The sequence below is a fragment of the Erythranthe guttata genome, chromosome 4 (genome assembly GCF_056151865.1).
Source record: "Erythranthe guttata isolate IM_541 chromosome 4, IM_541, whole genome shotgun sequence".
Lineage (NCBI taxonomy): Eukaryota > Viridiplantae > Streptophyta > Magnoliopsida > Lamiales > Phrymaceae > Erythranthe > Erythranthe guttata.
Window position 1 is genome coordinate 18,156,461 of NC_142536.1, and position 24,966 is coordinate 18,181,426.

The following is a 24,966-nucleotide window of genomic DNA, read 5'->3' on the forward strand; positions in this document are numbered from 1 at the left end:
ACACTACTGTTGGATCTGCTTTGTTCTAATTATAAAATAATTAAAAAAAAAATTAAAAAACTTTTCTTGGTTCTAAAAGTTAAATAATATGAAGAAACAAATCAAGTGAGACTTTGAATTAATAAATATCAAAATTTGGTGGATGCACCACAAACTATTAAAAAAATAATAAATAAATTGTACACTGCATTCTTTTCTATATTGTGATAAGGATGAGTTGATGACTTTTGACTAGGATATTCCGGGTTTATGTAAAAGTTATTTTTGATTATTCGAGCAGAATTATATGATTTTTTGTTAAAATTTGTAATTTTTAATGTAAATAAATGGAAATTCATTATACTGATCGAACGCCATATCAAAATAGCAGAAGAAAAATTAGAAACGACGAGCAGTTCGACTAGAAAGATTCGAGCTTTAAATAATAACCCATAAAATTGAGAGCAATTTTGTTTTGACAAAAAGAATTGACGCGTCAATTCGTTTTAAAAGCATCTGAAAACCAACCGTGAGCTAAAATAAATCCAGAACAAATCAAATAAACACAAAACGAAATAATTCAAATCGCAAAACTGGGGTATTGTCACAATAGCAAAAGAACATTCAACATAAAATTAGATCCAGCAGGGGAAAAAGAAAAAAAGGGTACTCATCTCCAAATGAAAAGTCAACAATTATATTAGCCACCTAGAGAGAGAGAGAGATAGAGAGAGAGAGAAGGCTCATGCTTAGTAGAAGAAGCCGAGTACTTTACCTCCGACACTCTTCCTACGAGCTTCTTCGTGATCCATGATTCCAGCAGATGTAGTCAACACAATGTAACCAAACTGCAATCGTAAAGAAGAAAGTTCATTACGAATAGAAACTAAGGTCAAAAGAAACAGAAACTTTTATAGCCCCGATGAAAATGTAAAAATTATTTCTTGTAATAAACATTTTGGTCCAAGATTCAAACGAACCTTGACTAAGACCAATTTTTACAATAGAAAAGGAGTTTGATTTAACATTGCTTGAAACGAATTGTTTGGATGATATAACTTCTCTTACTTGTAAATTAAGTCCAGAAGGAAAAAATAAAATAAAAAAAGAAATTGATAAATGATATAACTTCTCTACCTGTCTGGATGGGAGCAGCCTTGCAGTCCAAGGCTCGATATCCTTGACACCAACATCGAAACGAGGGCTGATAACACCACATTTGTTTAATCGTCCGTTCAATTCAACCACGATTTTTCCAGATCTGTGGTCGTCAACATACTCAAACTCTCCGATGTATCCTTTAAAGCCCATTCATAAATAAATTAATGTTTCGTTAAATAAAAAATAAAAAACAAATAAATAAATATATGGTTTTGAGTATAAGTAGGGGCTGTACCATGCTTCTGCATGACCATAAGAAACTTGATAATAACTTTTGACGAAGGCCTAATCATGACCTGGCGTTTCCCGATTTTTTCAGCATTGTACATACTCTTCAGAGCATCATTCAGAACACTTACTCTCACCATCTTCAAAGGAAATCTGACTGGTCTGCATACAAATAATTATTTTGTTAAATTAATAGGCAGAAAGGCAACCAATTATACGGTGCAACCGATAATATTTGATTAAAGAGAGTATTCATAATGCCGTTAAAAATTGTATCCAACAGGTCATAAGTAATACAACTGTGAATATTCACATCCATGGTGTCATTCATTACAAGAACATGATAATTACATACTTACAAACAACTAAACCAGAATTTTTTAATTTTTTTTTTAAGATAAAAAAAGTTGACAATTTTTCATTGTAGCACGAAGTACAATAGGAGGGGTGGTAGGAATGTAGAATAAATACATTATTAATTATAAAAATAGAAACATAAAACTTACAACACTTGCTTAGTAAGAAGATATTTGAACAAATAAACTACTTGACAAAGTTCACCATTGCATATCCAAAAGTATACAATCAAGAAAAAAATGTTGATCACTTCTCACAACTCCCAATCATACATTTAAGCCACGTTTGGCTCCCAAGATATACCAAAATTGCGTATAAACCGAAAAAAGTTGTTGTACAAACCAAACATCAAATAAGACCGATTTAATCAATCAAGGCCTAATTTATCAGCCAAACGAGACCTTACTGAATTTAAGAAGTACAAAAGCATGAATCATCTACTTTTTTTTTTCATTTACCAAATTCCAGAAATTCAAAATCATTCCGAAACTAAGATAACAGATCTATTTCAAACCTCAAATCAATTAAAATATCACAGAAAATGAAGAGCAAATTAATCGAAGCTAAATCTGCTATTTTTTCACACATAACTATTGCTGATGGCAAAATGAAACAAAAATGCAACAACAAGATCCGATAACTGAGTTTATACACACTTCATTCAAAATAATTTTATCAATGAACCCTAATTTCAAACGTGGTTGAATAAGATCATTCCAATTACAAGCAGCACGATCCATTTAGAAAACAAATATATGATGAACGAATGAAAAGGAAAATCAAACATGTGAAAATTTGCAGAGAAGTATGTAAAAAATTAAGAGCGACTAAGAAATAGATTAAGATAGTTAGATCGAGAAGTGAACCTCGGAAATAGGACGCCGCCTCCGCCTCCGCCGCCGCGCTCTGATCAGATTTCTCTTCTGCTAACCGGGGAGAGAGCTTTAAATGTTAGGGTTTGGGCTAATAAAAAAAGGGGGCAACTATTTTGAATACTAATTTTTGCTTAGTTGAATACTACCTAGTTGAAAACCACAATTGAGTACATATTTATAAGTTTTTTCTTACTTTAAAACCAAAATAAAAAGAAAATTACAAAAACACCCTTTCATACAAAATATCAATTATATCAAATTTTATTAGAAATTACCTATTCAAAAACCAAATAAAAAAAAAAGAAAAAAACCCTTTGTTGTTAAAAAAAAAAACCTCCACCATTTCTTCTCCTCTCCAACCCTGACCGCCGCCGCCGCCGCCGACGCCGCCGCCGCCGAACGCCACCGTACGTGCTCGTAACTGCCGCGACAACCCAATTAAACCCTATCTTTTTCATCTTCTTAAATCCTCCAAAACATCTCCAAATTCAAAAAATCAAAACCTCACAAAACTTATAAAATGGAGTTATAAGACAATAATATGGTAGTATATGTGGAAAGAGAAGCCATTAAGGTAAGTATCGATGTCTTTTTTGAGCTTCGAAGTCGATTTTGAAGTTTTTTTTTTTTGAAACCCGTCGGCAATTTTCGACACATACAGGTCGATTTTTGGTCAATTTTCGACACCAACGTGTCGAAAAAGAAAAAAAAAAAAAAAAAAAAAAAAACCAAATTTCGACACCTACCTGTCGAAATTTGGACAATTTTCGACAGGTAGGTGTCGAAAAACACTATTGGTAAAAAAAAAAAAAAAAAAAAAAAAAAAAAAAAATTTTTTTTTTTTTTTTTTTTACCAACAGTATTTTTTCGACACATACCTGTCGAAATTTGGACAATTTTCGACAGGTAGGTGTCGAAATTTGGGTTTTTTTTTTTTTTTTCTTTTTCGACACGTTGGTGTCGAAAATTGACCAAAAAATCGACCTGTATGTGTCGAAAATTGCCGACGGGTTTCAAAAAAAAAAAACTTCAAAATCGACTTCGAAGCTCAAAAAAGACATCGATACTTACCTTAATGTGTTCTCCTTTCATATATACTACCATATTATTGTCTTATAACTCAATTTTATACGTTTTGTGAGGTTTTAATTTCTTTAGTTTTGATATTTTTTAGAAGGGTTTGTTGTGAGATTTTTTAGAAGGGTTTGTTGTGAGGAAGATTTTTTAGAAGGGTTTTTGGGGAGGGAGAAGAAGGAGGTGGAGAAGGAGGGAAATGGTTTTTTGAGTTTTTGATTATTTGGTATTTAAGAAAGAAAAATAGTATTTGTAATATTTTTTTAGTTTTAATTTCATTAAGGGTATTAAAGTAATTTACAATTAATTATTTATTTTTTATTTTTTTGGTATTCAAGTAAGCAAAAGTTGGGATTTGAAATAGTGATCCCCATAAAAAAAAGGGTTTCCTTGTGATTTTCTATTTTTTTAATTTTTTTAATTACCCTTTGTAATTAGACAAATATACCCTTTAGAATATTTTATTTAACAAAGTCTAGCCTATGGCTAAGCATTACGGCCCATAGTGGAAAGAAATAGGATATTTTTTCTTTAACATTTTGGAAGTGAAAATATATTCGTTTAGAAAATAAAATAGAATTCTAAGAATTATTATCGAATTAAATATATATTTAAAATCTCGTAAAGGGTTACATATAATTTTTTCGATTAAATTTCAAAAAACTAAAACAAAATATTCCAAATTTATATTTTCTTTTTTGATTGACAAACTTATAAATTTTCATGCTATGACTTTGCATAATTTTAATAAGATTGAATAATAGGTAAATATTATTTAAACGAGATTATTAATTTATCGAGGTTGTACTGTTTTTTTTTCCTAAAAATAAAAATAAAAATAATCCATGGATTGAGGAGATACTGTTTCAAATTCGGCCAGCAGCTTCAGTTCACATAAATAAACACCACCAAGTTTTCAATAATGTCCATTTATTCCGACCACCAAAACTCGGCGAATGAGTCAACTCAGGGGTTCAATTTATGCATTCACACATATATACACGTGTGTAAAGTGTAGATGTATAATTATTTTCTATCTGGTGTGTATTTCACACGGTGTAGCATCTACAATACTAACTCGTAAGGCACCAATAAAGCTTGCAGTATATTCAAACATCCAAGAGCAATCTACGAGGATCTTCGACCACGTCTTTGATTCGTCTCAGAAAGAAAACCGCCTCTCTCCCGTCAATCAGCCTATGGTCATACGTCAGTGCAATATACATCATTGGCCTAGCAACTACATTACCTCCAACCACCATAGGCCGGCTCACTATCGAGTGCATCCCCAAAATAGCAGACTACAAAAAAAAAATTTAACCGATTAATAATCGAACACATGAAAATAATATTTAAATAAAATAAAATTTCATCGGAAGTTTAAAAAAAAGGAACCTGAGGAGGGTTGATAATGGGGGTGCTCAGAAGACTTCCATATACACCACCGTTGGATATTGTAAAAGTTCCGCCAGCCATTTCATCGATTGAGATAGTGCCGTCACTGGCTTTCTTAGCAAGAGAGTTGATTTCCTTTTCGACTTCGGCGAAATTCAAATTTTCGGCATGGCGTAGAACTGGTACGACGAGGCCCTGATCGGAATATTAAAGGACATTTTGGAATTAGAGACTTGTAAACAATTTTATTGGAATATTGAATAAATGAATTGGGTATGTATATCTTGCCTTGGGGGTGCCGACAGCTATGCTGATGTCTATGTAGTCTCGGTAGATGATGTCATCTCCGTCGATGACGGCGTTCACTATTGGCTGCTTCTGTAAAGCACTGACAGCCGCCTGAAAACAGGAGAACATGTTCGATTTCCATGAGGCGTGCATAAAAAAAATAAAAAAATGTATATTTTTATATCAGCATACTTTTACAAATCCCGACATTAATCCCAGCTTCACTCCATGTTTTTTAACAAATGCATCCTTGTAATCAGAACGGAGTTTCATCAAATTAGTCCTGTTAATGTGCAGCTATCAGCACATTATTAAAGAAAAACAGTCGGATGGTACACGTATAAAAACTCTATAATACTTTTTAATATATCAAATCAAGTCTTGGGTGAATTAAAGATTGTGCAAGATATTTCTTTTGTATGTTTAACGTTTAAGTTGATCAACGAGCTTACATATCAACTTCATTAAATGTTGTCAGCAATGCAAATGTGTTCTGAGAATCCTTCAATCGTGTGGCAACTCGTTTTCTGAGCCTCGTCATAGGCACCTGTCACACACGGTAAATTCTCTTGTTACACATCACAGAATTGCTTACGGACGGTTACTGCATTATGTTAAAATTTAAAACTTACACGTCTTTCCCTTTCTTTAGGGGGAAGATGCAGCTCTGTATCTGAGGTTTTGGGAGGAGGGAAATGACTTCCTTTAGGTCTTTCTGTAACAGGGGTGGTTTCGACTTTAGGACTTGGCTCCTCCTTTTTCTCTTCAGCAGGAGGTGGTGGTGGGGCAGTTTTTCGAGGTGGTTTCTCATCAGATGGTGCAACATGAGTAACACCTTCCCCGGATTTTGATATGATAGCAACCTTGGTGCCAGGTTCCACAGTGTCCCCTTCCTTAGCAATAAACTATGAATTGTGTTGATAAAAAACCAAACATAGTCAACTAAAAGTAACTGAGAAATAACGTAACACGGTAAAAGAAAGTATCGGTCAATATATGATAGTGATACTAACCTCCTGAATTACACCTGCTTCAGGACTATTGACATCAATGGTGACCTGGCACCAAGGAAACCCCAAAGAGACAACTATTAAAAGTTACTCCTTATAACTGTCTGTGTACAAATAGGGTTTGAAAAGTGAGTACCTTGTCAGTTTCAATCTGAGCGATTGGCTCGTCAATTTCGACTCTATCTCCAGGTTCTGGTCACACCAAGAAGTAATAATAATAAAATCAAGGGATAAGACTTTTGAGCATTAATACTTGATTGAATAATGGACTAGGTCGTAATATAGACGAACGTACTTTTCAAGAAGGCTGCTAATGTGCCATCACTTATCGATTCACCCATATAAGGAACAACAGCTTCAACAAGATCACCTTCTGCTCGAAATGATAGGACGGAACAAGTTACAAGTACGACCCACAAAAAAAAAACAGAAAAAGACGATTATATGCACATAAAATTTTGCTAGTATTTCATTTTCTTCATAATTCATATTGTTAATTTGGGATAACTCATCCGAATTGTCGCAGTTCAATAAAAGACAATAGCTGCATCTGCCTACTGGTATCTCACATGGCTCAAGCTTGTTGATAACATGATATGCATTCTACACAAGATGCAGAAAAATTGAACGATGAAAACCGGTATCGAAGTGAATGTTATACCACCACTGGAAGAGAATGACCTGCTCCACATCTGCATGCAGACATTTTGCTGAAGACTGGCTAAAACTTCTCTGCAAACAGTACAAAGAGATAGATTCAACTGTTGTAACATTCTTTTAAATACCTACTTGTGAACTAAGCTGAAATATCTCACAAATCTAGCTGCCTTGACTTTCTAATTTTAAAAACCCATTTGAGGTTGATATATTTATCACCAAACTATTTTGGCATCGAAAGAATAAAAATAAATACATCAATATTGGATCACTAACCTTTTTGGGATCAAAGTTGCCATGCTTCCTGTAACAAAGTAATAGACAACATTAAATATGATCCAAACCCATGGAAAAACTAAAGAGTAGTTTGGTCTTATATAAGTACGAAACAAGACAGCCATACCAGCCCGAGGACTATGAGAGAAAGTTCTGACGTTGGCAAATACCCTGGTGTAGTGCATGATCTGTCCAAAACCTCAAACATAAGTAAAAACGATCAAAGACATTTAGATCACTTCATCAGCGATTCTTGATCGGACACATACAAGTAAAATGACCGTGTCATATAACAGCTACAAAAGCAAGGAATGTAGTGAATAAATAAATACGCGTTGAGAGCATTGCTTATCCATAACTGGCACATGCTGCTACACCTACTTATTTCTATATGTTCTGAGGTTTATGTTAGGGCGTCTTTTAAGGCTAATCCCACTGACATGTATAAACGAACCTCAGAAACACAATTTAAACAGAAAAACCACATGTAAATTGGATAGGCTACCTAAAATGGTTTATGAATGCAGGCAAAAAAATTACTGATGCAGGTAATTTTGGAAACATAAATAACAAGTTCTTACACTTAAATATAGTTCTCTCAACAGTTATAACTTATATATTCAACAATATTTAATTGTAAAAAAATACTTAAGTGTAACATAATAAATAAAAATTACGAAAAACAAGGCGGCAAAAAATAGCTTCTAGATTATGAAACACGGACGTAAACATAGAATCTAGGTTTCGAAACCCGAATTATTTAAAAAAAAAAAAAAAAGCAAATATTGAAGATCAAAGTGAAAGTATCCACATTACCTCCTCTTCCGAAGCAGAGAAAGTTGATTGTGCACATACTGCAGGCCTGAGATTATACAATGATTTCCCATACACCTAATTCCAAAAACGCATAACTGAATTTCCACGCAAATTCCATATATGATCGTTCATGTGAGAATGCAAAACTATATCAACGTATAAACTTTAACTACAATTTAAATAAATAAATAAAATGAGAAAAATACCGAAGCAGATGATGCAGCTTTCCGCCTTAAAACACCCAGCATCACGCTTTCGATCTCCTACCACTGCAAATCAAACAGGTAATCCATCACCAAAATTAATATTTAAAAAAATAAAAAACAGGTAAAAAGAAATTGACGCGCCAATTTGGAAAGATCTCGAAGAAAATCATTTCGGATTACAGAAATTAAAAACGAAGGCGGAATCAGAAAACGGAAGAGCAGCAATTCTGACCTAGGGTTTGAGAATGTGATGCTTGAAGGGGAAGGGAAGTGTGAAGGTGGAAATAGTGAAGCACAATTCGGAGCTGGTTGTAAGATGCTTGCGAATCTTTCCAAAATTGAATTTGAAGGAATGAAGAATGAAACCACGTACGGGCAAAAAGAAAATTACAGAAATTATTTATTTATTTATTTACTTATTTATTTATTTATTAAATAAATTGTTGGGCTTGGGCTTTAGTAGAAGAGGCTGAAAGCTTTTGTTTAGGGCTTTGGTTAATTCTATAGGCCTTGTTTGATAAACATTTATGGGATTGATTAGATTGGATAAAATATATGATAATAAAATGAGTTTATTGCAATTTATGATAATATAATGGTGTTTGAAAAAGTTCATTTTAAAATAAAAGTTAGTGATTGTGAGTTAAGTCGGTTTTAAATGTTTATTTCTTGAAGTTTGAAGCGTTTGTAAATACGCTAGAAAATCAACTTAAGTGGTGTTTGCAAAAGCTTTTAGAAATAGATTATGAGTTTTTTTCTGCACATAATATGTTTTTAGATGCTTGCAAAACAAGCTTTTGTTTTTGCGTCTCTTAAAATAAACTGCTTCAAACTATAGAAATAAGCACTTAATTCAAACTAAACTCACAATTATTAACTTCTACTTTTAAATAAGCACTTGCGAACATGACTTTAAATTGAAGCAACTTATTTTAAGAAAAGGCAACTCAAAATTGCCAGAAGAGACTTAAAACTGCTTTTGTACAGCTTACAACAGCTTATTTTAAGAGACACAAAAACAAATGTTGATTCTGCAAACATCAAGAATCAAATGAAGAACAAAAAAAAAAAAAAAAGACATGTAACTAAAATCGAAACCAAAACCCGTAACACAAAAAAATCTATTACTATTGAACTTTTGCAAACACCATCTAAGAAATATAGAAAAATAAATAGTACAATATTTGAAAATTCATATAACAAATGAACCCTAAACCAAACTATGCAATTCAGAAATTAAATGTAATTGTGTCCTAATTTGTTATCAAATTATTCGGATGTACTAATATTCAACCTAATTTAGCAATTTAAGTAAATATCATTATTTATTTGCCCTATTCAACCAATTTTTTTGTGCTACATCTCAAAAGTAAACAACCTCATTAATTTGTACCATTTATGGCAGTTCATCCATAATGAAAACGAGCCAAACCAAAACGACACCGTCCACACAAAATCGAAAATGTCCCAGCTGCGGAACCTGTATCTCTTCTCCTACAATCTCTCTCAGTGCTTCGGATGGTAAACACTTTCTCTCTCTACTCTTTCTCTCTCACCACCCACACACACACACACATTCACCATTCTTTCTGTAATTTTTGCAGGGCTCTATCACTCTTCAGAATTCTGAGTAATTTTTTGTCCACCAAATCAGTTAATGGCGCCTTTTCTGCTGTCGGTGATTTAATTTGTGAGTTACCCAGTAATTATGTTAAAATGGATGTCAATTTTATTATAATTTTTTTTATTTTATTTTATTTATTTTTTATTTTATGTGTTAAGGTCTATTGCAATGTATTGCATTCTTGGAAGTTATTCATGGGGCTATAGGTAAAATTTCAGATTCATGGTTTGTATTGATATATATATGGGACAAATTACGGACACCCCCCATGGTTGACCAAATTACGAAAAAACAATTCTTGTTTGGGTAATTAAAGCCACCCCTCCTTTTAAATATTTTTACATAAAATTTATGTAATTCGGTTATTTACCGAACCAAATCGTATATTCAGTTCGGTAAACGGTATGAAATGTTTACGTACCGAAATTTCGGTTGGGTTTTACCGATCTAACATCCCTAGATTTACCTCTGGAGGGGTATTTTCGTAAGATAATACATAGCTGAGCGGTGGCTGTAATTACCCAAACAGGAGGGGTTTTTTCGTAATTTGACCATAACTCAGGGGTGGCCGTAATTTGCCATATATATATATATATATATATATATATATATATTGTATATATATATATATATATATATATATATATATATATATATATATATATATATATATATATATATATATATATATTGATTTAAATATTTGTTTCCAACTGAATTTGAAGGAATTGTTCCAAGTGGTGTTGTGCTTCCTCTGATGCAATGGGGCGGAAGGACTCATTTTTTGCTCGCTGTTGTTCGTAAAATACCCGAGGTTTGTTACGCTTTGGTGCAAAATTATGAAATAATGTAGGCATATAAACGACGAAAAAAAATAATAATTTCAAACCGTATTTTCTTGATGTAGGTCCAAGAATTACCATCGGTCTTCATAACGTTTGTTGCTTGGAGCTTCTCCGAGGTGATTAGATATTCGCATTACGCGCTAAATTGCATCGGCACTCCTCCCAATTGGATCACTTTTATCAGGTATTATATCTATCGATCACATCTCACAACGTAGTCTTCAGATAAGTTATCTAATTACCGTTCTTACGACTATATTATCGTTTGGTTTCCGTTAGGTACAATGCGTTCATTGTCTTGTACCCTGTCGGAGTTTTTCCCGGTGAAAGTAAGCCTTCTTTGACAACTCATGACTCGTATCTATACGTGTTCCTTTTTTTTCGTTTTTTTTGTATTAATTCTTTTTTTCATATTGGTTCGTGTAGTGTGGCTAATGTACCAAGCACTTCCGTATATAAAGAAGCAAAATCTCTACGCAGATAGCCTCCCGTTCAGCTATTACACCTTTGTCACGGTACGTGTCACATTCTTGAAAAATAATTTTTTATAACTTACTCGATTTTGTGAATGCATATGCAATGAAATTTAGTTACACTTCCACCGTTGTGCTTCGCTCTATTGAAATCCGAGACCCAAATACAGTTAAACCTCTATAAATTACTGCGGTTGAGACTGGCAAAGTTCTATTAATTTAACGAAGTGTTAAATTATCGAGTTAATAATTTTAGTACGTTTTTACCGAGTCGGGACCGTGATAAATTATTTTTTAAACGAGGTTATTATTTTATCGAGGTTCTACTGTAGTTAACAATGAGAAAAGAGTTGACTTTTTTTTTACATATATATACTCGACGAGTTCGTTTCATTTGTAACATATTTCTTTCGTTTAAATGGTTTAAAATTGACTGTTTCAACTATCTATATGCAGGGTTTGCTCTTCTGCTATCCATTCTTGTGGATGAAACTTTACCTTCATTTATTCAAGCAACGACGCTCGAAACTCGGTAAACAACAAAAGAAAAAGTCCAACTGAAAATTGGAGTTCATTCTCCCGTTAGTATATGTATGGTAAGCCCGAATCGAACTAAAAAAAATATGAATAACATGTGTGTTTTTTTCTTCGGCAAATGTGTGTACATTCGAGACAATATGCGGAATTTGCAATTGTCTATGAATCTGTTCGTTTATTTTTTCATGCAAACATAAAGAAGTCCGACATTCAAGAAAGATGATTTTACAGAATCAAGACAATCGATAGCGTAGATCACAACACAGCTTCACAGAATGGAAAAACAGACACTTGCACACAATCCCTTGCATAAAAAATGAAATACGAAAAACGAAAAAAAAAAAAAAAAAAAAAAAGACATCAATAATCGGTAGTGGGGAGTTGTTCATGGCCGGTTTGGTTGATGAAGAGGATTTCATAGATAAGGGCAGCGATGCCCGCGCCTACAAACGGGCCGACCCAGTAGACCCAGTGGCTGGCCCACGTCCAGCTCACCACTGCGGGCCCGAAAGAGACGGCCGGGTTCATGGATGCTCCAGTGAAGGCTCCACCGGCCAAAATATTGGCCCCCACTATGAAACCGATGGCAATGGGGGCGATGACCCCTATGTCGCCTTTCTTGGGATCCACTGCGGTGGCGTACACCGTGTAGACTAGGCCGAATGTCATCACTATTTCGAATACGAGTGCGTTCCATACCGTAACTCCTGATGAAAGCGCGAAAGCCGATGTTTCCTGCATGTTTATAAGTTTAAGTTTTACTAATTTTGGACGAAAAGTGAAATAATTAGTTTTGCATTTCCGAACAAAAAAATCAGAATATTTTTCGAAAGTGCCGATTTCGAGTCCTAACCGGGATGAATATACTTACCAATCCACCGGTGGCAAAGTTGAGTAGCAAGCAAGCGACAACGGAACCAAGCAATTGAGCAATCCAATATAGGATGCTTCTAAACAACGATATGTGGCCGCCTACGAAGGCACCAAAAGTAACTGCCGGGTTTACGTGGCCACCGGAGATGTTGGCTCCGACCGAAACCGCCACAAATAGGGCGAAAGCGTGCGCTAACGCCGCCGCAGTCATGCCAGCTGGCGTGCTAGCTCCACCCCCGGTAAGCTTAGCTATAATATATCGAAAACAATAAGTAGATAAACAATCGAAATTAAATCATATTTATAGAGTGATTTTAACTTACCAAAGGCCATGCCGGAGCCTTCGCCGGCGAAAACGAAGATGAGCATCGAAATGAACTCGGCTACCGCTGCCTTGATGGCTTCCGGCTGCCGGACTTCGGCCGGAGTTCCGACGGCTACTCTCGAAATCGGCATTTTGTTTAATTGTGTGTGTGTGTGTGTGTTTGAAGGTTCTTGAAATTCTTGTTTCTACTCTTCTTGTGGTTCTTAACATTCAATGGAAGCTTTACTTATATAGGCCTTAGTTTGAGAGCCAATTTTGAATTTTTCATTGTCCCAAGAACTTCTTACTATTGGTGACACGTGGCACTATTATTGTAGGAATTAATAATAACCGACCATGAACTTGGAAAGGGGCCCACAAATGATTTTTCATGAAAGGGGATTTGTTATTCAAACCGACCAATGAGGGTAGGGAATAGGATATTGAAAGGGATTAGTTGTAACAATGCTCTAATCATCCCATCATTAATTAATTAATTAATTAATAATTATCACCTTAATAATAAGCTTGTGATGATTAAGTATCAAGAGTCATGGGCAGGCTTTTTTTCTTTTTTTTAGTTAGAATCCATTTATAGTTAATTACTTATACAGTTTACTTAATCCTCGCCTGGTTGGGAGGTTAATTATGAATAACTAAAATAATAGGAGGTTGTTTGATGTTTGACATCCCCAATAACTTGCCAGATCGACCCGCAAATATTATGCTATCGTGACTTATTTTGGCTTCTAATTTTGTTTTTTATTGAATTATCGAAAGTCCAGTAATATAATTAAGTTTCATCAAATTATTTAGTTTTATCTTAACTAATTTTATATTGACAATCAAACGATACCTTAATTACTTATCTCACTTGATGTAATTAATACTAAGAAAAAAGAAAATAAATCATCCTCAGTGCACCGCCCCATACATAAGCAGACGGTGACACCAAATTTAGGGTCGGTTTTAAAAAAATTATAATCATTATGTCTTAAATCATTGTTTCTTTTGTTGATTAGTACAATGTGATTCTTTTATATATGTGTATATATATTCTATTTATTAATTGCTAATGCAATAAAAATTTAAAACGAGCCTCTTAATTAATGAGTTGTTTGCATGTAAGATTATACTAATATTAATAAGTGGATAGTTTACTTTATTATTTATTTTCTAGCTAATTCCCAATCTTATCTCTTAATTATTTAGTGTGGCCGGCTAAAAGAATATCATGGGCAATAAATATTTTTTTTATTTTGGATAATGAAGGAACAATACGAGAGATGTAACCAAATTAGGCTAACGATGTGTGACAAGTTCGACCTAACGACTGTTGACAAGATGATTCGGACCTGAATAAGAGTATAATTGACTTTCACGAATTTAAAATTTATAAAAACTACAAGGTTACAAAAGACATTTCGCCTAAGATTTTAGCATTTTTGTTACGACCTTGAACAAGACATGTTTTAGGCTCGTAACTCTGTGTCCTTTTGTTTTAAGAAGACGGGAAAACCAAGTATGATGGATGAGCCGACTCTGCTCAACCGGAGCGTGATTAACAGACTCAGTGGCTCATGCCATTTGACTCAGTCGGGGTTCATTTAGATATATTAATATTATTATTATTAGTTAAAATTCACCTTTTTTTTTTTTAAATCTCTTGCTAACCTTTAATTTTTTGATTAATCTTTTTAGTGTGACTATTTTAACCTTGAATTTTCCTAACATTCGAACCATTAACCCAAAAATCTAAAAAAAAAATAAAAAAAAAATCATACTTTATTTTTTACTTATTTTTTGCACATATTTATGAATACCTCTATTATTAGCTTAAATTAAACTTTTCTAATGGCCCATTTAATATACCCAACCTTAATTCGGCCCATCATTTGACACTTATGTAAAAGCGTGCTAGATCAAATGATTGACATTGCATATAGAAGGGAGGTGTCTTTATGATCTACTCATAGGACTTTATGATAGTAAAACACTAAAACGTTACATTAATTTAAATATAAAATTAAAAAAAAAAAAAAAAAATACACATGTTATATTGCTATGTATGATTTCAAGTTTTTCAACTCCACAAAAAAAAAAGAGAGGGAAGTCAACGTTACAAAAACATGGGAAGTCAACATTACAAAAACATCAACAGCACCTTACCTTTTTAAACTAACAAAACCCGTGAAATTATCACCTCTTATTTATTGAATTCAAAAAAAATAAGGAAATAAAATTGAAGACTTTATAATATAAAATTGCATTATTTATATAATAATTCATGAAAATCCACCTGGAATATATTCAACCATTGACCAAATAACCATAGGAGAAATAATAGAAAACATAAGACATTGTTTGATATTTGCTCTATACTATACTACACGAGGTGAAACATACTGGGTATATATATTTACTATCATAAGCACACAAATATATACATATACGCACATTAGTATGTGTAAATCAACAGCGAAAATTCATCGAATGTAGCATAAAAATAACCTTGGTTTATATCTATTTTAGTTTATGGTAAAAGAAGACAAGTTCCTTAAATATTGGAATTTGAAAAAAATAAAATAAAAATATTAAAAATTTCATGAGAAGAAAGTCAACAATGGTCAAAGGGGTTCCTTTTTTTTAGTTGGAAGGTTTTTCTAGATTCCTTAATAAAAAAAAATTCCCATTTGAATGATATATTCTTGTCCATTTTATTTTTTTATTGATCACCCCACTCTATATATATATTTCAATTTTCAAGAACATTTATTTTTATCCCATAGACAAAATTAATGGGGGAGATGGATGCTTTGTGGGGATTCGAAGAGGTAGTGAGTCTTCTTTAATTCCTTGTTATTATTAATTTAATTACATTTTAATCTTCATTACATTTATATAAAAAAAATGTTTTTTTATGATTGATTAATAAATAGTGGTATTTTTTTTTTTTTTAATTTTATATTTTAAAATATTTATAGTACAATAATCAGAATCATGAAATGGAGCAACTGAAGCAGAAGCTTCTGTTCACCACTTTGGAACTAGAGAAGCTGAAATCAGAAGCAATGGAACAAATGAGGCAGAACAAGGCGTACGTTAGCCATTTGATCAACCTGCTAAAATGCGCATTCCAAGAAAGAGACGAAGCCAAAAACCACCTCCAAAAGCTCCTCAACAACAACAATATTACCATAACGCCACCACAAGCCAACTACATTAATCCCTTGTTTCGATTACCCGAAACCCCACTTCCGAAACCCGTAAGCGTAAACCCTAATTCGAGCGTGACGGATTCGAACAGCCTTTTCGACCCGGTTTTTTCTCCCGATTTTTCGAACATTTTGGTTCACGAATGTAGTAAAAAAGTTGACGAGGGCAATTTGGTAATTGACCGCCTCGTGAAGGGGAAGTCGTTGCCTAAGAGGGGGAAGTTCCTGCAGGCCGTTGTAGAGGCGGGCCCGCTTCTTCAGAATATTCTCGTCGCGGGCCCGCTTCCTATGTGGCGGAATCCACCTCAGCTTTGCCAAGGTGGCGATGTCAGCTTTTATCAGAAACCGGCGACGAATGTCGCGCCGTTATTGGCTCGCGGTAGCAAATGCAATGCTTCTTCATTGATATCTTGTGGGATGATTAGTACTAATGGTTACTAGAATGTTAGTTAGTACTTGCAATTTCGTTTTTTTTTTTGGGGAACAAATTTGTGTAAATGGCAACACATTGATATTTAATCTCGAGGGACCGATTTTTCGATTAAATAATGCGTTTTATGATTAACAAATGATCGAAATTTCTCCTCTTTCAAAAGGGTGTGTATTTTTTGTCTTTATTTATTTTGTTAGTTTCATCGAAAACGAAAAACAAGAAACGAGGAACGAAGTCCCAAGTGCAGTTTCTTGTTATCTCCACTTGTTTCTTGGTTTCATAAAAACAATTTTAACTCATCTCCGAAACCGTAAACCAAATTATTAAAAAAAAAAAAAATTCAATTATGATGACTCCACCCCCAACGGAATCTCAAGACACCATTCCGTCGAAGTGGGACCCACAGGTCATCGTTTTAGTCGGGCTAGTCTGCAGCATATTCCTTCTGTTCAGTTACTACAAGATCCTCGAACGAAACTGCGCAATAATAAACCTATCACGTAATTCAGAACAAAGGAGGCGGATAAACGAGCATCTCGAGGAATATTCCTCCCAGTTCCACAGCATGGCGCTCGATTCCCACGTCATGCACTCACTCCCCATCACTCAGATCGAGAAAAAAATCGACAAAAATAATAATAATAATAATAATAATAATAATAATAGTGCAGCAGAGTGTGCAGTGTGTTTGGGTGAATTCGAAGAAGGGGAATGGGTGAAACATCTGCCGAATTGCGCACACTTTTTCCACGTTTCGTGTATCGATACTTGGTTCCAGACGCATGCCAGCTGTCCTCTCTGCAGATCTTACGTTTGCGATCGAACCAACGACGGTACGCCACCTCACGGATCTTCGATAAACGTGCATTCGTATTTGGAAACGCTGAACAGGGAAGATTTTCGTCGCGGAAATTCGCAACACTTTCAAATTATTCGAACTCAAGTACTACTATAAGGTATATGTATATGTATACATACACATTTCAGCAAATATAACTATTGCAATTCATTTTGTATAAAAACTTCTTTACATGATGTTACTGAATAAATAACATGTACTTGTTGAATGTAATAAAATTAAAAAAAATAAAGAAATAAAAAAAGTTATATATACCTAGAGATCAGGGAGTTCTCGTACGAATTCGGTAATCGGGATTTTTAGATCGGATCCATATATATGCCCCATTTTCGTTCTTTTGGTCTCGAGATATCGCTTGTTGTCTTCCGTGATTGGAGTTAGGACAGGAACACGGCCAACAACTGCCAAACCGTAACCTTTTAAACCGGTATATTTTGCTGGATTGTTTGTCATCAATCGCATTGTGTGAACTCCGATGTCGTGTAGTATCTGTTTCAAGAAGCAGAGTCAATTTTTTTTTTTTAGTTTGTCAATCTAGAAAACACTTGCTACATTACTGGAAAAACTTGTTCCAAAATCGGAGATTTTCGAATCAGAATCTGCGGAATTCGGAATTTTCATGTTTTTAGTCACCTATATTATAAAATACATAATAATATCGATATTATAAGTGAAATTTCCGGAAAAAAATGATTTTTTTTGTAAACATAAATTAAAATAAATTGGAAATCGGAATCTAATATCTATTCGAATTCCGTTCAAAAAATAATCAAAATTTGGAATGAAAGTTCTTGTTCCATAATTGGAATTATTCAGCAAAATTTGGAAATTTCGTTCCAATTTTCATCCCTAATTAAACATATCTAAAGGTTCCATCAAGATTAATGAATGATCAAACAACAAAACAAATGCTTAATTTAGAAAAAAAAATACGGATAAAACATGACAAAATTGAATCGACAAACGAACCTGGGCGCCAATCCCATATTCACGTGCATCGGCAGCAAAACCAAGCTCGATATTTGCTTCCACCGTGTCGTGGCCTTGGTCCTGCAAATTATAGGCATCTAGTTTGTGACCTAGCCCAATTCCACGCCCCTCGTGCCCCGTAAGGTAAACGAGAACACCTCTTTTTTCTTTCTCGATTAACTGCATTGCTAAATCTAATTGACTGCCACAGTCGCACCGCCTCGAACCGAAAATATCACCGGTTAAACACTCCGAGTGCACTCTTACTAGTACATCTTGTCCATTCCCGATTTCTCCCTGTACTTATAACAATTTAAAACATGCCGAAAAAATAAATTTTATTATTATTATTTTTTTTAATTACCTTTACAATGGCAATGTGCTCCGTTCCGTCAAGCTTCGAACGGTAACAATGCGCCTGAAATAAACCCCATTTAGTCGGCATACTCGAAATCGCACTTCTTTCGACCAATTTTTCCCGCTTTCTCCTATACCTAAGATCAAAATTATAAAAAAAAACATTATTCTTGATTGTTCACATAAAAGATGAAATAATCACCAATTTATATAATGTTATACCTTATGAGATCCGTGATCGAAACAATCGGAATGCTATGCTCCGAGGCCAAATTTCGTAAAACGGCCATTGAAGCAATCGAACCATCTTCCGAGTCAACTACTGCCGAGAGAACCGAAACGGGTCTTAGTCCAGCCAGTGTTACCAAGTCCACAGAAGCCTCAGTGGGGCCCGCTCTTCGTAAAATGCCCCCGTCTTTGTACTTCAAGGGGAAAACATGGCCCGGCCTTATGAAATCGTCAGCCATCGATTCAGAAGATGCGAGAGCAAGGACAGTTTTCGCCCTGTCTGAAGCCGACACACCGGTCGAAGTTCCAACTTTCGCATCCTAATCGTTTGACCAAAAAAAGTCAAAAGAGAGTCAAATTCGCGCATTTTCAGAAACTGCAGATATTAATATTAAATGATTCTTCACATCACTAACAGCTTAAACTTTTAGTTACAGAGGTTTTCATACATGATATCAAAGTCAGACCATTTAAAAAAATCCCACTTATACCACTGTGATCGTAAACGAAGGAGCTGAGGAAGAATCGTCGTCGTTTTCCGGTGACATCAGAGGGAGCTTTAATCTCTCGAGATCGTCGTCTTTCATCCCGACCGAAACTATACCCGAGCCATGCTTCACCATGAAAGCAATAGCCTTTGAGCTCACATGTGAAGCTGCCATTACAAGGCTTCCTTCAACGTTATCATCGTCACTTTCACCATCATCTACAACAATCACGAACTTCAAACAAAATTTTCAGCACAAGGGTTTTGATTACAATAGTCCAATAAATAAAACAATAAGTCGATATATATATATATTAATACGTTTTCTTGGCGCAATGCGACGAGGGATTGTTCGATGGAAGAGTAGCCGGGAGATGGACGGTCAGGATCGCCCTCTGCATCGCTAGAAAAGAAATCGATGGTTTCTTGAGTTATTTCAGCTTCGACTGTTGCGAAATTAATCGAAGGGGAAGACGATGATTCTCCTGATGATAATCCAACGGCACAGCAGCACGTACTTGTGAGCTTCAATGGATTATTTATACTTCTATTATGACGATAAATAAACGGTGCGTTATTAAGAGTGAAATTTGAAGGTTTTGAGTTGATGAAAGTATGAGTAAGTGATGATTGCTGGAAACCAATGCAATCCATGGCTGCTCTGTGTGTGTGTGTGTGTTTTTTGGCAGGTTTTAATTAAATTTTGGGACAGTGAATTTGGATAAGAGATTCTTGTTTTGTAGGTGCCGTAACCCGAATGAACAAAGGCACCAGCCTCTAGTTTTTTTGGTTATCCAGTTGAAATTTGGAGCTACATGAAAAAAACAAACTAGGGAACACCGAAATATCATAAAAATCCAAAATCAGAAAATCCTAATAAAACCATAGTCATTGAGAAAACTCAATCTTATCACTAAAAGCGTAATTAAAAACTAATTACTCCCTCCAAAATCCGGGACCGCCTTATTACTACTAAAAGTAGTAAACGAAAACGAAATCTTATCACTAAAAAGCGTAATTAAAAACTAATTAGAAAAAACACTAACTTAACTACTCTTCTAATTTGGTGGTGGGAAGAAGATTTCCTCAGCCTTTCTCATGGAAGAGAATTTCTTCTCCACATCTTCCGGTACGTTGAAAGATGCCTGCAACACTTGAGGCGACAGCGCCTTCCAAACCGACGTCCTTCCAGCCAAATGTGTGAATATTGGGCTGCCATTTAAATAAAAACATTAGAAAAATAATCTAAAATTTGAAATTCAAGATTTAAAAAAAAAAACAAAAAAAAAAATCAACAATATACTCACTTGGGAGTGGTGATGATCGAAAACCAGTCCAAGCCATCAGCATCCGAAATCTTGGACACGACGAAAAACCTCGGAACAATGAACAAATTGCCCGCCTTAACCGTAGTTTCGAGCACACGTTTACCATCAATTCCAACAACCTGCACTCTGCCACTCCCCCTCACAATATAAGTCACCTGCAAAGCCGAGTCACAAGACATTCCAGGCGAGCACATAGCTCCACCATTGAGCCTCACAAGATCTGCACCAAGCCCAACTTCTCCGACCAACGGCAGATTCTTGGTGTTCAAAAGTACGACTTTGCCCCCGCCCTTGATGTCGACATCCAACGGAGCCTCCTCGCAGTTCAAGGCCATGCCATTATAGTGCTCCTTCTTTGGCTCGGGCATTTTGAATCCAGGGGCTAGTTTGACAATCCCGTTTGCTGTTTGGCTGCCCACAAGTGCCTTCACGGTGGTCTCGTCTAGGTCCCATGCTCTGGAGACGAACTCCGTTGAGAATCCGGTGAAGATTCCGGTGGGCCCTGTTAGGGAGAAGTCGGTGAAGGAGCCCGCTTTGTGGGCCTTTGAGGTGTCTCCGAGGAAGAGGATTGTTAGCTCGGTGTCTTCTTTGTTGTAGTACCATGTGGTTACTCCGAACGGGAGGGCGATTGAGTCGCCTTTCTTGATTGCGAGCACCTTCTCTTCCTTCTCGGGAAGGACTATTCCGGCCACACCGCTGCCTGTTGGAAGATATTGGAAGTTTTTTTATATGGTGACATATAATCGAACACGTGGTGGAACACATCGAAAAGATTTTATTGTGACAAATGATCGAAAACTTGGTGGGATGATGGAGAAGATTTTTCATAATTCAGGAAAATAAACTTTTGAAACAGAGAATTAATCCCACATTCATGTGATGAATGAATCATGCATAGTCAACATAATATGAACAAACACAAAGGGACGATAAAAATCGAAATATATATTAACAAAATCGAACACGGAAGCAGGAAGATCATTCACCAAAACCAACAAAAAACAGATCAATGATTTATTATGAAATCAGAAATCTGATTCGTCAATAAAAAGGACAAACACACAATACCGAGACGATAAATCAGATTTCTGCATGTTGAAGAAGAGCATACATACCCTGAAGAACATAGGCAACCTTGGCGGAATCGGAGTAACGGGGCATAGCGAAGCCATTCTTCTCGAGAACGAGTTTGGAGGCGCCGATGTTGCCTTCACGGAGCATGGGAAGCTCATTCGGGCACCACGCGTAGTACGCGCCGCCGTCTCCACCGTAAACCTTCTTCGCCAACTTTGGTGTTAAATCAAGCTCCATTTTTTCTTCCTTCTTAAATCTGATCTCCGATAAACCCTAATCTGTACTACTCAATTGGAGTGTGAATTAGTGAGATGAAGATTTGATGAATGAGAAGGTGGCGTATATATATAGACTTGGAAACGAAGATTACTGTAACAATTTGCGTCTAATTCGGATAAACTTTTAAATTAATTGGATCTATTATCTAAATCTAATTTTATCTTTATAATTAGAGTCCAAATTTATCTATTATCTAATCTTTTCAAAAAAAAATATATATATATCTAATTTTATCTTTATAATTAGGGTGAATAATTGGTGCCTTAATAATAGGAACTAAATTACTAATTTAGTTTATAAATAATGCGTGGATATTTATTTGGCCATTAAATTCATTCTTTTAATTATATTATTTGATTATTTATGTTTTTTTCTAATTTTTCTCATGTTCTTTTTTCTTGAAATAAAGATTACTTTTACTTTATAAATTATAATAAATCTTAACTCTATCTATCATTTTTTCGTTAAGCACATAATATTACATCATAAATCAATTTAGGGTACTATTATTATAGATTACAATAAAATTAATAAAAGTAGAAACAATTATAATATGTTTAAATTAAAAACATCCAATTCAGTAAAAACAATAGTTAAACACTATTTGGTAAACCTGCTATTGAAAAAATTATCTTTTGTGATTGTTTTACAGGTTTCTTATAGTTGATACAGAGGAAAAAAAAAAAGGAAAAGATGTAATTATTTTACAAAAAATAATTAATAAACAAAAAAAATGAAACAATTGTTCCTAAAATCATGCGAAATATTTCATACATTTGTACAACTCTAAAAAAGAAAATAATCCAAACAAAAAACTTCAATTAATTAAAAAATTTATCCGAATTACCACTCTAATTCAAAATATATATTTATTTTGTCTTACGTTATAAACAATTAAACGCAAATCGTTACAAAAACTCGGGCCAATTGAGAAGTTAAAATCTGGCCCGATAAAACAATGGGCCTGGAGCCTTCTAGTTTTACTTGGGATACTCTTAAAACGTGTTTCACTATTATTTACATTATAAAGTCGCATCTGCTTAATTTCACAACAGTTGGATCTTTACTAAATACTAATCCGGCTTAATCTCATTTTGCACCCTCGAAATAAAACTTTTTGGCACTTTGTACCTTTGGAAAATAATAATAATAACATTTTGCATCCTCAAAACACAGTAAATCATTCCCGATAAATGAATAATAAAGGCAATTTCATTTTTTATTCGTTTTTTCGGATGCAAAATAATAAATTAAATTTTTGTTGTCTTCAACCACCAACCTAATTTCAAGCGCACAAAGTGCGAAAAATAAATCTCACACCGGATTATTGAAAAAATAAACATTTGCATACAAAATAGATCAAAATAAACTTTAATCACTAAATTATTCGATTGATGAATCTTTTATCGTAACTGGTGGAAATATTACGCAAAAGTTTTTGGAAGAAAATATGAATTTTAGATAACTTGATAACGAAATAGTTGGCGGATTTTTTCTTGTAAATTATTGTTTGTGATAAAAAATATAATTTTTAAATATGTTGATGAGAAGTATTTTTATTTTTGTACTTTATAATTTCAAAATTACTGATGAATAAAATAAATATTTAACATTTGTCATCTAATAAAAGTACCACGAAAAATATTAAATTACCTTTATTAGTTTTAAAAATTCATTTGAGATGTATTATGCATGATATATTGTGTTTCGAGGGTGCAAAATGCTATTAAATTATTTTGAGGGTGCAAAGTTCTAAAACTGTATATTTGAAGGGTGCAAAGTGGAATTAAGCCATACTAACCCACTTTATTTACTGCGTGGTTATTTCTAACCACCTCTCCAAAGTTGACCAGAGCTATGGAATATTTAAATATACAATTGATGTACTGGGCTAAATATATTCTGGGCCAAAATTCATAACTAAAGGGACTAATTATAAACATTACCTTAACAGAAGGACTAAGCGTAAATTGACGAAAATGACCAAAAATGTCAAATTATTAAAACATGAGGGACCAAATGTGAAATCGTTGCAAACTTGAGGGATGAAAATTGTAAATTTCTCAATATATATTAATGTAATTTTGGTGAAATTAATAGAAAAAATCTCCCTTTTATTTTATGAAATCTGAATAAATATATTTCTTTGAAATCTAAATTCAGATTACGTACGATAAAATTTGGATCTAGCTAAAATGTTGTGAGGAAATATCGAAAACCAAATGAAATAATAGAAAATATTAATTTAATTAAAAGAAAATATATTTAAATTGAAAGAACTTTTTTTGGTGATAAAATGGAAGGCCATCACATCAGCACGTGCCATCTACCACTCAACTAAATTTTGTGAAGAAACATTATTAAAACCCACCAACCTATTACATGCTATATTAAGAGACTACCAATTTTGCCCCGCAAGAGGTGGACACACTATTGCACTTATTAATTTGTATATTTATATCAATTCTTATTTTAGAATTTTGTTTGTTGATTTTCTCTCTTAATTATCATGCAAACGAATATCAATAATTGAGATCTAGTAGTGTGCATAGGAACATAACAAAATTACGAAAACCCCCGTGAACTTAGACTAAATTACTAAAAACTCCTCAACCTATCAGTAACTACAAAACCCACATGATGTTTGCTTACGTCTTATACCGATACTCTTAGTGTGTAATTTTTCAGGAAATCTTTTTTATTCCATGGAATATATTCCAAAAAATGTCAATTCTACCCTTACAAACATAGCATTTTTT

The 24,966-nt window shown here is 34.2% G+C and overlaps 8 protein-coding genes across 9 annotated transcripts in view; 3 read left to right on the forward strand and 5 right to left on the reverse strand.

Annotated features, from left to right (window-relative positions):
• The window catches only part of LOC105949167 (glycine-rich RNA-binding protein 4, mitochondrial), a 96,532-nt gene that overhangs the window by 38,569 nt on the left and 32,997 nt on the right, over positions 1-24,966 (forward strand). The window lies entirely within an intron of this gene.
• On the reverse strand, positions 540-2,697 carry LOC105949070 (Ribosomal protein S8 family protein). The gene is made up of 4 exons (XM_012972336.2): positions 2,592-2,697; positions 1,376-1,530; positions 1,117-1,277; positions 540-827 (listed from the first exon to the last, which is right to left on the reverse strand). The coding sequence occupies exons 2-4, from the start codon at positions 1,506-1,508 to the stop codon at positions 729-731; spliced, it is 393 nt and encodes a 130-aa protein (XP_012827790.1). The 5' UTR covers positions 1,509-1,530; positions 2,592-2,697; the 3' UTR covers positions 540-728.
• On the reverse strand, positions 4,588-8,699 carry LOC105949201 (dihydrolipoyllysine-residue succinyltransferase component of 2-oxoglutarate dehydrogenase complex 1, mitochondrial). Of its 2 annotated transcripts, none has more exons than XM_012972493.2 (15): positions 8,555-8,699; positions 8,323-8,385; positions 8,117-8,191; positions 7,428-7,488; positions 7,301-7,328; positions 7,029-7,099; positions 6,663-6,740; positions 6,504-6,559; positions 6,371-6,415; positions 5,990-6,262; positions 5,810-5,904; positions 5,550-5,640; positions 5,358-5,468; positions 5,070-5,264; positions 4,588-4,975 (listed from the first exon to the last, which is right to left on the reverse strand). In XM_012972493.2, the coding sequence occupies exons 2-15, from the start codon at positions 8,362-8,364 to the stop codon at positions 4,784-4,786; spliced, it is 1,413 nt and encodes a 470-aa protein (XP_012827947.1). In that variant the 5' UTR covers positions 8,365-8,385; positions 8,555-8,699; the 3' UTR covers positions 4,588-4,783. The 2 variants fall into 2 exon arrangements, with proteins under 2 accessions (XP_012827947.1, XP_012827948.1); XM_012972494.2 differs by having other exon boundaries at positions 8,117-8,211.
• Positions 9,664-12,106, forward strand: LOC105949163 (Protein-tyrosine phosphatase-like, PTPLA). The gene is made up of 8 exons (XM_012972452.2): positions 9,664-9,843; positions 9,927-10,012; positions 10,105-10,152; positions 10,672-10,760; positions 10,854-10,975; positions 11,071-11,120; positions 11,218-11,306; positions 11,721-12,106. The coding sequence occupies exons 1-8, from the start codon at positions 9,785-9,787 to the stop codon at positions 11,823-11,825; spliced, it is 648 nt and encodes a 215-aa protein (XP_012827906.2). The 5' UTR covers positions 9,664-9,784; the 3' UTR covers positions 11,826-12,106.
• On the reverse strand, positions 11,957-13,227 carry LOC105949162 (aquaporin TIP1-2). The gene is made up of 3 exons (XM_012972451.2): positions 12,998-13,227; positions 12,673-12,923; positions 11,957-12,536 (listed from the first exon to the last, which is right to left on the reverse strand). Exons 1-3 carry the CDS (start codon positions 13,128-13,130, stop codon positions 12,162-12,164), a joined length of 759 nt encoding a protein of 252 aa, XP_012827905.1. The 5' UTR covers positions 13,131-13,227; the 3' UTR covers positions 11,957-12,161.
• On the forward strand, positions 15,777-16,736 carry LOC105949015 (uncharacterized). Its single transcript, XM_088817683.1, has 2 exons — positions 15,777-15,812; positions 15,975-16,736. The coding sequence occupies exons 1-2, from the start codon at positions 15,777-15,779 to the stop codon at positions 16,632-16,634; spliced, it is 696 nt and encodes a 231-aa protein (XP_088673809.1). The 3' UTR covers positions 16,635-16,736.
• RIBA3 (monofunctional riboflavin biosynthesis protein RIBA 3) lies at positions 17,608-20,284 on the reverse strand. Its single transcript, XM_012972329.2, has 6 exons — positions 19,848-20,284; positions 19,531-19,761; positions 19,034-19,359; positions 18,819-18,948; positions 18,455-18,751; positions 17,608-17,974 (listed from the first exon to the last, which is right to left on the reverse strand). The coding sequence occupies exons 1-6, from the start codon at positions 20,178-20,180 to the stop codon at positions 17,741-17,743; spliced, it is 1,551 nt and encodes a 516-aa protein (XP_012827783.2). The 5' UTR covers positions 20,181-20,284; the 3' UTR covers positions 17,608-17,740.
• Positions 20,357-22,324, reverse strand: LOC105949065 (glutelin type-D 1). Its single transcript, XM_012972331.2, has 3 exons — positions 21,970-22,324; positions 20,834-21,554; positions 20,357-20,738 (listed from the first exon to the last, which is right to left on the reverse strand). Exons 1-3 carry the CDS (start codon positions 22,163-22,165, stop codon positions 20,585-20,587), a joined length of 1,071 nt encoding a protein of 356 aa, XP_012827785.2. The 5' UTR covers positions 22,166-22,324; the 3' UTR covers positions 20,357-20,584.